Here is a 12,809-nt window from a genome sequence, read left to right as displayed (position 1 = left end):
ATAGCAAAAGTTGGCCTCCTGGTGCCGCTATAACAGGCCGTTCTGGAAAATGTGGGGCAGAGGTTCATCGTTGGCATCCAGGGTGTGTGTGTGCAAAATTTGGCATCGACCGGATTAACGGTGCCGGAGATTAGCTGTAGACAGACGAACGGACACACACACACACACACACACACACAGAGTGCAAAACATACTCTCCCCCCATGCCTTCGGCTTGGTGGAGACAATAGGAAAAGAACGAAAAATAACTAAAATAGTTCATTTTTTTGGAACCATGAACTTTAGTTCAAAATGTTGAATTATGAACTGAACTAGATCATTTTTACAATTTTGAACAATTTAGGGTCCCTGCCGACCCTAATAGCTCTAAAAGGCTCAGATCGCTGCAGTTTTAGCCCTATGCGGCCTCTTTAACCCTAGAACACTAAACATATTTTCACTAAACACGGGTATATTTTACCCAATGTAAAATATTCCATCAAAAATATTTCTCATCAAAATATATTGAAGTACAGCAATACATGGCAACTTGAGCTACTCTTCTTTAATATTTCATCATGACTTTTCACAAAAAACAAAAAGATTCCATGGGGGGATCTATCATGGGGGGGGGGGGGGGGGGGGGGGATATTCCTTAAAAAATATATTAAGTTGGGAACTTCTTCGGTCCACCCATTCCTAAAACATGTGAAATTGGTCCAGTGAAGAAAAAACTAGTCCATTGTGGTTGTATGGGATTTTTTCTCCATCACATTATCACTAAACATGGGTGGAATTCACCCGAACACCTGCCTGTAGAAAAAACAAGGGATGTGGGCAGGGAAACAAACCCACATTCTATGATGTCACAGAGCATCATGAAGGTACTGAAAGACCCACCCACCTCAGACATCAGCAACATTATGAAAATTGCAAAAATATAATCGTCCGGGTGAAAATCACCCATGTTTAGTGTTCTAGGGTTAAGAAGCGAGACCGACAAAATTGACGCACTTCCGGGATCACAGAAGCATTTCAGGGGTGCACCCTAGATACATGGTCAGTGATCACAACACAGGGGTGTTCCATATGGTGATAAATATCGTCGGGACGATATAATGTCTCCATGATACGGCTTTTTAGAGTTATCGTTTCCATCACGATAAATTCGCTGCATCAGATGCAGTGAATGCACGTTCTATGATGTGTAATTTATACTTCTGCAGTACGACGGTTTCCTTCACCAAAAATAACAAATCTACAAGCTAACAACGTGTCGCTACTGCACCGCAATGCAAGGCATTGTTTGCTTATATATCGGTTGTGTTCTGAGCACTCCCAAAGTCCCCGCCCCCTTTCTTCTGGGCAGAGAGGGAAGGAGGAGTTTGTCTACACGCACTCACTCACTGCTCTGAACAGAATAATATGTAAAGAAAGACGAAAGAAATTGACGGCCAATTATACTCCGATGTCGAGCGAGTAGCGGTTAAGGAAGGGCTTTTCCCAAAAAGAACTGTACGTCAGTGGTATGGAACTATTTCGGATTCTCGGTAAGGGACAAGGAACAAAGAAGTCTTTTCGGGCTTGGTCCTTTAAAAATACCAGGACATTATAGTCCGGTCGCTTTAATTTCAAACCATATTGGATTCTGCTCAAATGGAATCGGGGATTATATAATTTGTCATACTCTGAAGTTTCCAAAAATGTATAGTTTTCCTAATCTCATGAAAATGTTAACGAACCTTAATTTGTTTTACATTGAACTGGACTAATATCCCGATATGTAAAGCCACCATAGGAATATCTGTCAAGTTTAAATTTAAAATATATTGTCTATTCTATTTAATATTTATTTTCTTATTACCATAAAACTTCACTTCATATTTTGCACAAATGCAATGTGAAAGACAACCGGAATTCACCTTGTGATTTTCTTTACAATATGGATGTAGTAAGTCTAAAACAGGTTTTTATGGTGTGTCTCTGTCTAGAAATGGGTGTCTGAACCGGGTGATATTACACTATATTGTAGGCTCTTTCTCAGCTTTTGGTTTGAGGTTTAACCATTTGAATCCCAGCATCCCTAAATTGTGGGTTGAACCGTTGCCTAAAATAGACAATCTACAAGTTCACAGGTGCATATCTTTTGGTCCAATGTACTAACAGTCCGACACGCAATAGTCCGACACCCTACCCCAAACACAACCGCACGCGGAAGCCACAGGTGAGTCTTAACCGGCCATCTATGTGTCTTAACCGGCCACGCATGTGTCTTAACTGGTTTTAATGTTCCAACGTATGCGCCCCCAAGCAAGAGATTTGGTGGAAAAGTACAGGGCTGGTTTTAATGTTCCAACGTATGTGCCCCCAAGCAAGAGATTTGGTGGAATTTGGTCAGAATTTCATGATTCCAAAAAAATAAAATAACCTGTAACACAATTATTCATTTTGAGGCTACAGTAACTACATACCTGTACATTACTTTTGCTAAAACTACAGTAATAACCTGTAGTTAATAGCGGTTTAGTCAATCTTATCTTGGTAGGTAATTCTTCATTACATGGAAGAAGAATGGATTTACATTTTAGGAATTCAGTGTTGACTCTCATGTTGTGTTTCTGCTCCTAGACATCCTGCAGGTGGTTGTGTGTAAAGATGAGGTTCCCACTGAACAGGAGAGGAGCCCCAGTCTGCTCCAGGAAGAACCAGAGCCTCCACACAATAAAGATGAACAGGAGGAGCTTAAAGAGGAACAGGATGGACTACTTCAAAGACCAGAGGAGCCTGTTGGGTTAACATTGACATTACTAGCAGTGAAAGGTGAAGAAGAAAATGATGATGATGATGAAGAACAAGACATATCTTCCCACTGCTCTGAAGTTGAAGTTGAACTTGAATCTGACTCTGAAGTCACTGAAGACGGTGATGATTGGGAGGCGACCAGTGAAGACGGTGATGACGAACAGCGTGACAAGAGTTTCAGTGAGTCAGGTTCCTTGAGGACACGCCAGGGTATCAACACTAGAGATAAACCTTTCCACTGTAAACATTGTAAGAAGAGTTTCACTAGGTCAACTGCTCTGAAAAGACACAAGTGTGTTCACACTGGAGAAAAACCTTTCCTCTGTACATTTTGTGGCAAGAGTTTTAGTATTTCATCCAAACTGAAGGGACACCAGCTTATCCACACTGGAGAAAAACCTTTCTACTGTGAACATTGTAACGAGGCTTTCAGTCGGTCATCTGACATGAAAACACACCAGCGTATCCACACTGGAGAAAAACCTTTCCACTGTGAACATTGTAACAAGAGTTTCGGTGATCAAAGTAATCTGAGGGTACATATTGTGTGTTTCCACACTAGAGAAAAACCTTTCTACTGCGAACATTGTGAAAATAGTTTCACTGATTCAAGTAGTTTGAAGCGACATCTTCGTGTCCACCCTGGAGAAAAACCTTTCAAATGTAAACATTGTGAAAAGAGTTTTAGGGATCCAAGTACTTTGAGGCAACATTTTCTTGTACACACATGAGGAAAACCTTTCAAATGTAAACATTGTGAAAAGAGTTTTAGAGATCCAAGTACTCTGAGGTTACATCTTCGTGTCCACACAGGAGAAAAACCTTTCAAATGTAAACATTGTGAAAAGAGTTTTAGTGATCCAAGTACTCTGAGGGTACATCTTCGTGTCCACACAGGAGAAAAACCTTTCAAATGTAAACATTGTGAAAAGAGTTTTAGTGATCCAAGTACTCTGAGGCAACATCTTCGTGTCCACACAGGAGGAAAACCTTTCAAATGTAAACAATGTAACAAGAGTTTCATTTCGCCACATGACCTGAGGTTACACCAGAGTATCCACACTGGATAAATAGCTTTCAAATGTAAACAATGTGAAAAGAGTTTCTGTAGGAGCCATTAAGATGGTGACTTATTATTTGTTAGGTTGGCATACTATTTTTGAACACTTGGTGACGGGCTTTAGATTTGACAGCACTGGGTGTGTATTTAGGGGGCACTCAGGTGCAGTGATTCAGGTTAGACACAGGGAATGGTGGGAGCACACCGTTCTTACCAGCCAGCAGCCAGAAGCAGACAAAAGAACAGGATAATCGCTACATATTATCACTGGTATGTTCATCTCATCTGTACAACTCTGTCAATAAATACAGTCAAACTGAGCTCTACGACTGGACATCCATCTGTCATGTTTCTGTGTGCACTGCTGCGTACGATCACTTCCACCACCTGTGAAGTAATGTGCAACAACGTTTGGAAGGTGAAGGATTGCCATTACATTAAGTAAGAACGCAGCTCTATGAGTGAAACAAAGGACTTCAAAGATCTGCAAGAGGAAAGAGGACAGATTGTTTGTTCATGGCCGATGCTGCTGCTGATCAGCTGGTGTTTGGAAACACCTGCGCAGCTCTATAGGGTGAGTGCACTTGGAAGCAGTATTGGGGAACTGAACAATTATGTCTGGGGGCAATGGTGATGCCCAGCCACTAGTTGGCGACATTGTACAGGATCCTGAAAAGGAAGATTTGAACATGGATAACTGGTTGTATGATGAAGCCCCAGTAATCAATTTGAACATGAATAACTGGTTGTATGATGAAGCCCCAGTAATCAGTCAGAAGGCAATTGACTATCTCATACAAAAGTATTTTGAAAACATTCAGGAGAATCAGGACACACCACTTGCTTCCTCAAATGGAGCTCCAAGCCAGATAGAAGATCTGGGGAAGCCCAGCCCATATGGACTTACAGGACACTTTTTACAGTTTACATAAACAATTACAATAAACCGACATGACGGTTTGCAAACAATGATCAAGTGAATACCAAACTGACACTCCTGTTCCTTACGAGGCAGATTACATAATATACAACATAAAATACCATATTGTGTTGGGATAAACACTAGAAACTGGCCATTCATTATCAATGGCATTTAATGTTTGTGTTGGGATAAACACTAGAAACTGGCCATTCATTATCTATGGCATAATGTTTGTGTTAGGACAATGTCATACACGCACCCTTAGGGTGCAAGCAAGCTCACACAAAAATATATTTCAGATGGGGGTCCACAGTCAACAATCCACAGTCATTTAGGGGAGAATACGAAGAACCATTGCAATTTGCAAAACAGACATTATAATTGCGTGAATTCACGCATTATAATTAGCCCTTCACTAATTGAGCCCCACCCACTCCACTCTGCGAGGGCAAACTGTCCTTCTGTCTCCCATTGAGATGCATGTTAAATGATTTCTCCATAAAAAGAATCGATCATTTCAGTAGCAAGAGCTTGAAAATGTCTTCTAAATCTAGTCAAAAAACCCTGCAGTAGGCAGGACAAATGTGGATTACATTATTGGGGTAGAAAGTTGAAACTGATATCAACTTTAACGACCATCCCGTTCGACAGACGTTTACATGCAATGCACGGTAAGATACAGTGATTATTATTGCAATCACCTGGATGGGTGAGTCGTGTAACGTTCCTGACGTTAAGCTGTGTATAGTGTTCCACAACACAGCCATGCAAATGAATAACGGCTATGATGACGAAAACAGAACGGCAATAACCAGCAGATGCAGCGCGCGACCCCCGCATATTTTGCGCGGAAATGTGTAGCGAGTAACGAAAGGTGTCCAATTTTAATGTAGCGGATTAAAAGTACGATTTTTTACTTGTAAATGTAACGAAGTAAAAGTAAAAGTACAGAAAAATAAAAGTACAAATTCTCAAAACGTGTACTTGAGTAACGAAGTAATTGTACTTTACTTACTTTACACCACTGGAAAGTAACGTAGAAATGTAACTAGAAATGCCTCCAGGGTTTTTCTTATTATTGAAAAAGGGATAATACTTAAAGTTTCTTATGAGCTTCTTTATTGTAATGGACACACAGCAGCAGTCTACCTAGAGAAACGGACACGTTTCGGCATGTAGGCCTTCATCAGCGTTTCAAACTAAGTATCATAAATACATTTAAGAAAAGCTGTCGCAAAAAAATCGATCTAAAAATGTCTAAGCACTTCCTTAGCACAGAGCAGCGAGTGCTGCTCGCTTCGGTCCCATCTCACAACGCCACGGTGCATGGACAGCCTCAAGGAACCTAGCGCTGCAGAGCCCTGTCCTCCAGCCTCAATGTCTGCTGCTTGCCAGCACAAACCATTTGCTTCCACTATTTGAATTTACTTCATTTTCGACACAAACGACTCCTAGCACCCGCCATCTTCCCGCAGATCACGCGTCACAAGTGAAATGCATGTTGGGAGGGACACTGATTAATGTATGGGTCACAGTTTTCTGTGCAACACTCTCCTTGCCTTACCCACCACACCGGTGTGAGTACCAGATCGGCTCGGGTGCCAGATCTGCTCGGGGTCCTTCGCGCAGGAGACTGACGTCATCACGTATCCAAACTTAAACGTGTTTCCGCATACATTTCCCACGAAACGGTCTAAGCCAATCACCCGTGCGTGCGTAAGGCGATACGTGATGACGTAGATCTCCTGCGCGACTCTAAGGAAGGACCCCGAGCAGATCTGGCACCCGAGCCGATCTGGTACTCACACGGCACCTCCCCTTTTGGAATTATACAGCGTCTCCCAACAGGGGGAACATTTCTGGGGGGCGCCTGCACGTTGTCCTGTCTCAAGGAATTTCGGAATCTCCTGCTTCTTTCTACCACCACCGCAATCTACAAAGCCATGCCAAAGTTATTTGCAACGTAACACATCACTCGATATAAGTTTTAACTACGCGGGTGACACACTCCTCTCCTCCACCACCTCCTTCGCCTTGCCAGACAAATACAACAGGGTTTTTCGAGTCCCATTCAGCCCAGGACGGGGGAATTAGCAGCTACAGCGTTACGTGCGCTAGCGCCAACACATGCACTGTCATGCAGTGTGTCGATACCACAACATAATGCGCAGGTCCATTTGGCTACACTGTACACTCCCAAAGTTACATTCCTGTGACCGCCATCCTGTGCCGTCGTCGGTACAATAAAATGATAAATACATACAGAGATGCAATGACAGTTAATGATCTATCTATCCTATCTATCTATCTAAAATGTTGTGCCCAAGTTCAACCCAACTTCCCAAGAGTTTACAATTCACTCCCAATCAATGTGATCTAGGCTATTTCGCATTACCCACACTACATAATTTCCTGTTCATATATTAGAACGGTTGTCACTCACCCCTGACAACCGCCTATTTTTAAATGCCCCGTTGATTGCGCCAGATTTATTTGTTTTGATGAACTTGGTTGTGAAGGGATTGTCATTGAACTTGCGACTTACAAATGCTGTCATGGTGGTTTGACGGGAGGTTTTGGTAATGGGCGTAACCCCAGTGTTTTGAGTTTCTGAAACATATTTTTTGTTTATTTGCAAACATTATGAGCTGTTGACTTTTGGGTTTATTTTCTGTGAACTGTGTGGAACTGAGTTTATTTCTGTTGGTTGAATTCTCAATATAATAAATTAATTGAAACTATTGTTTATGGTGTTTATTTCTCAATACAAAGGGTTCATCCTTTAGTCCTGTGTCGGTTTCTCCAGTGGTTAAAACCCAGAATAAAAGGAGAAATAATATTTTCTCTGGTAGACAGAGTCTACCTGGCACCCCTAAAATAACCATTCAACTGCGGAAACCGTTAGAATACCATGAGTGTTTAATTGTCATATTTTCATGATTTTGGGACACTATGTCAGAGCCAGGACTTGAACCTGCAGCCTCCTGATTCACAGGCAGGCTCTGTACCCAGTGAGCCACTGTGCATGCTGTTCTTAAAAGGCCGAATAGATAATGACAGAAGAGCCAGAGACTTGTTTCCATTGTGGTTCATAAACATTCGAACGTCTAGAGATAAACAACAGCAAAAGAAACAATAGACAAATCTCCAGTTATTTTATTTTTTGTATTTTATTTTTGTATTAATGTTGTACTCAAAGGGAACTGCAGACTGCATTTTGGCAGGTAGCAAGTAAGTTTGTGCTATTGCCATTGAGAATGGCGTTTAAGTTAAATAACATTTCAAAGTAAAAAGTTCCAGCAAGTGTCTCCACAAGTCCACAGTAAGCTGAATTATAAAAAGTGTGAATGGAGTTTCTAGGTGAAAGTGATTTTTTGACGTGCCAAAATCTGCCATTGACCCCCATTCTGAATTTCTCAAATTTAAAAGCACTATATTTCTAAAACTATGAAACATTTCAAAGATTACTTTTCAGGCAAACATGTCCACCGTAAGATGAACCTACAGTAAATAGGTTTGAATGGGGTTTCTAGGGTTTCAAAGTAAAAAGTTCCAGCATGTGTGCCCACAGTAAGCCGAATTATAAAAAGTGTGAATGGAGTTTCTAGGTGAAAGTGATTTTTTGACGTGCCAAAACCTGCCATTGAGCCCCATTATAAATTTCTCAAATTTTAAAGCACTATCTTTCTAAAACTATGACTATTGTATGTAGTTTTTCATGATTTTGAAGGATTAAAAAAATGCTGAAAATCAAGAAAAAATGACATACTATAGTTCATGTTTTCAGCCATTGAGCCCCATTATAAATGTCTCAAATTTGAAAGCACTATCTTTCTAAAACTATGACTATTGTATGTCGTTGCCCTAAACTATTCTATTTTTATTATATAAATTTATATATAATATTGACATATTGATAACAACGACATACTTCACGATTTTGATGGATTTGAAAATAAAATGACTAATTCATGGGTTCGAAAGACGTGAAAATCAGGCAAACTCCAACTCCATTCTCCAACTTACAGGCAAAGGAAGACTGTGTTGTGGCAGGTAGCAAATAGGTCACTGAATCAGTGTGCTGTCACCATTATCTGGAGATCGTGGGTTCAAACCACACTCAACTCTTTACTGTGAACTTTTCCTTTCCACACTCACATCAAGTAGCCCTGAAATTCCAGCTGAACTGTGTGCAAAATGTTAGGAAGGGACTAGTGGAATTGGAAAGATATTGATTATAAGTCATTTTAGACTTGGTTGCATGCTGAAAATAGCCGATCTACAAGCTCACAACGTGCCGCACGTGTGAGCTTGTAGATCTGCTATTTTCAGCAAGTGTAAAATCGGCCTCAAGGCCCGGCAAAATACATTTTAGTCGACTAAATTAACTGTAGGTAGAGTTAGTCGACTAAAACTAACACTAAGACATTTCAGATGACTAAAATGTGACTAAAACTAAATGAAAACTATTCAAAAGACTGACTAAAACTAAAATCTGCTGTCAAAAACAACACTGGTCACATGCTACATAAAGCATAATGACATTTTGATAATCTTGCCTTATATAGGATGTTAATGGTATGGTCACATAATATCCTCCTGTAAAAAATATTGCTCAATACCCACAGCAAGTGGATGCATGAAGGTATGTATAAAGACAATATTCTAGGCCAAAAATAATATATAACAAATTTCCCACTTTTAACAAAAGAAGACTTTTGGCTGCCAGACTATTGTATTTGCTCATCCCATTATCTTCCAGTTTAAAAAAAGCTGATCTAGCTCACAATGTGTTTCAAGATCACCATTATTCAATACCTTGTAGATCTGCTATTTTCAGGTCACCTTTACATATAGGTTTAAACTGATTACACAGATTGTTGGTGTTTTTAATTTCTAACTTTAGTTATAGAGTGCAATCCTTTTAAAGTCCTCATTCAATTCCTTAATTTCAGACCAGTGTCCAGACTGCAGGTGAAGATGAACTCTCCAAACTCAGCCAGGGTTAAACAGGAACCTGAAGACCACCCACACCCCAGTACGTTTCATGTGCTCTTTCTTTCATGTTATTTTCTGTTCGGTTGTAGAGCTTTTAACAGATCTTTGATGGACTTTTCCCTCATATTTGAGGTTTAACACATGAACCCTAGCATCCTTATTCTGATCTATAAGATCTAGCTTGTAGATCGGATATCTTAGGTAAAGAGATTTGGCATAGAGGGGAAAAAGGAGCAGACTGAGTACAGAAAAGTATTGGTTATAAAGTTATAGTGTACTATACTTAAAATGTTTTAGTGGTTAAGACATTCCAACAATCATATCCCAAACTATTTTCAGATTGTAGTGCATGACACAGCATTTGATAGATTACAGTCGGGGAAAAAACTGCACATTTTCTATCAGGTATGAAAAATACTTCATATCTGGTGGTGGTGGGGAGCATAATACTATGCAGCATACAGGAATTGTATTATAGCAAATACATTACGCACCACTATCCCCTTTATTGTCTCCACCAGGCCGAAGGCATGGGGAGAGAGTATGTTTTGCACTCCGTCCGTCCGTCTGTGTGTGTGTCCGTCTGTCCTTCCGTCTGTGAACAGGTAATCTCCGGCACCGTTAACCCGGTCGATGCCAAATTTTGCACACACACTTGCCAACGATGAACCTCTGCCCCAAAATGTCCAGAACGGCCTGTTATAGCGCCACCAGGAGGTCGCTTTGTGCAAAACAAGTTTTTGGACAGTACACCTACAGATTTTGTCCAAACATCACGCAAATTGGTACACAGTCTCTCTAGAGCCATTCAACGAAACGGGTCTTTCGGATTTCTCAGACTCCATCCTGATTGGCTAAGATTGGCTTCCAAAGTTCGCAGGAGTGCTCAGTTTTTAAACAAAATGCTGCAAATCATGAACACATTGTGTGATTTCCGTGAAATTGTGCACGTACATTCCCACTAGGCCGAGGAAGAAATGCCACATGAACATTTTCAACTCAGCCTCATGGTGGCGCTATAACTGGCCGAAAAGGGTTTTTACCTCTAAATGCATGGATCTGTGGATAACTTTGTATGCCAACGGCTTAGAGGCCAAGGAAAAACCTTTGCCTGGTATTTCTCACATCTGCTCTTTATAGCGCCACCAGGAGGCCGACATATGTAAAACACATTTTCTAATATTACTCCTTCAGATTTTATCCTAATTGATTTCTCATAATCCACCCTCATTGGCTACGATTGGCTTCTAAACTTTTCAGGAGTAGCCTGCTGTGTACCCATTTTGTACAAATCGCCACAACTACTCAACGCAGCGTCCGATTGTGGTGAAACTGTGCATGCATATTCCCACTAGGCTTTGGAAGAAATGCCACTTGACAGTTTTCAAATCAGCCTCATGGTGGCGCTACAACAGGCCAAGCCGCGTCACACACACACACACACACACACACACACACACACACACACACACACACGTTTATTGCTCCTAAACATTTTGCCAAACATCACACACACACTCCTATCCTCCTGGTGGAGACCTGTGCCCAGAAGGGCACTTTTTCTAGTCTTCTCCTGTTTCTGGTGCAGTGCTCACAGTCTGGTTGGTTCTGATTCATTGAAAATGGTGGACTGTTGTAAACCTAGCTGGTTTTCAGCTGACAGCAGTAGCTTCCAGAGCTCCCGAGAATTGTTTTTGTTTTCCTCGGCTTTGATTGATTGATTGATTGAAGAATTTATTAACAGTTTGCAGAATTACAGTACATTTCAAGCACAAACTCAATACAAAGGCTGTTAACTGTGAGTGGACGACCCAATTAAGCATTACACTTGTTTCCAACAGGGTCCACCATGTTCAAATCATCAAAACATTTAGAGACGTACAAATAGACACTTCTATAGACAGAACAGGAATTCATCAAAAAGGAGGTAAGAAGGGAAAAGAAATATATACAGTGAGGGGAAAGAAGGGGGGGGCGGGGGGGGGATTCAGATTTTACGGGGGCCAGTTTCGAATTGCAGCCATCCGTAGGTGCCCTTTGAGAGCGGTTTTGAAGGAGTCAAGGGATTTGCATGTCTTAATGACAGTTGGTAGGGCGTTCCACATTTTGGTGGCATAGGAGCGAAAAGAATTTAGTCCCTTGTTTGTGCCGAATCTGGGTTGTACATGGTTCGTTGCACTCCCTCTGGTGTTGTGGGTGTGGACTTCGTTAACATTAAGGAAGTATCTAGACAGGTACATGGGTATCTTGGTGGTGTATCGAATCTTGTGGACCAGACCCATTGCAAGATGCTGTACTCTGTCGTCGACCCTAAGCCATTCCAGCCTGTCGAAGTGGGCAGGGGTGAGGTGGGTTCGGGGGGCTAGATCAAGTAGGAGCCTGACCAGTTTGTTTTGGGAAGTCTGGAGCCTGGTTTTAAGGGCCTTTGAGGTGCTGTGGTACCAGGAGGTGCATGCATAGTCAAAGAAACCCTGTACAAGGGCTCCTGTTAAGGTCTTCAAGGTGTTTTTGTTGACCAGTGAGGAGATCCTGTAGAGGAATCTTGTTCTATGGTTGACTTTTTTGATTACGTTGGTGGCCATTTTATCACCGGAAAGATTAGCCTCCAGGATGGAACCTAGGTAGGTAATTTCATCTTTACGTGTGATAACATTGTCACCCACTTTAACCAAGAAGCCATTTGCCTTGCTGAGATTACTAATAGAGCCAAAGAGAATGGATTCAGTTTTTCCCAGGTGTAAAGATAGTTTGTTATCAGCGAGCCAGGTGCAGATTCTACCGAGTTCAGAGCTGAGGGCATTTTCAACCTGCAGTTTGTCCTTGTCCGAGACCAGCAGTGCTGAGTCATCTGCGAACAGGAACAAGTTGCAGTCACAGGCTGAAGTCATGTCGTTTACATATATTAGGAACAGTAGAGGCCCTAGTATGCTTCCTTGTGGAACGCCACAGCTCACTGGGAGGGGGGGGGACAGTGTTCCGTTCACTTCCACCATCTGTTCTCTCCCCTCCAGGTAGGATTGCATCCAGCTCACTGATGTGCTATCGAAA

General features: G+C 41.5%; 2 protein-coding genes across 3 annotated transcripts in view; both read left to right on the top strand.

Moving 5' to 3' along the window:
- The window catches only part of LOC306927432 (uncharacterized protein), a gene marked incomplete at its 3' end in the record, with an annotated part of 84,007 nt that overhangs the window by 17,932 nt on the left and 53,266 nt on the right, over positions 1–12,809 (top strand). The window lies entirely within an intron of this gene.
- Positions 1–12,809, top strand: part of LOC306928001 (uncharacterized protein) — a 55,155-nt gene that overhangs the window by 5,980 nt on the left and 36,366 nt on the right. The window contains exon 6 of one of the 2 annotated variants that reach the window (XM_079507922.1): positions 2,608–3,712. The exons of the other annotated variant lie outside the window; for it this stretch is intronic. Within the exon in view, the coding sequence (XP_079364048.1) occupies positions 2,608–3,512 (905 nt within the window). The 3' untranslated portion in view covers positions 3,513–3,712. Of the gene's footprint in view, positions 1–2,607; positions 3,713–12,809 lie in introns of those variants that run through there. 2 annotated transcript variants of the gene reach the window in all.

This window comes from Electrona antarctica (genome assembly GCF_951216825.1).
Source record: "Electrona antarctica genome assembly, chromosome: 8".
Taxonomy (NCBI): domain Eukaryota; kingdom Metazoa; phylum Chordata; class Actinopteri; order Myctophiformes; family Myctophidae; genus Electrona; species Electrona antarctica.
This window is presented reverse-complemented; position numbering and strand designations above follow the sequence as displayed.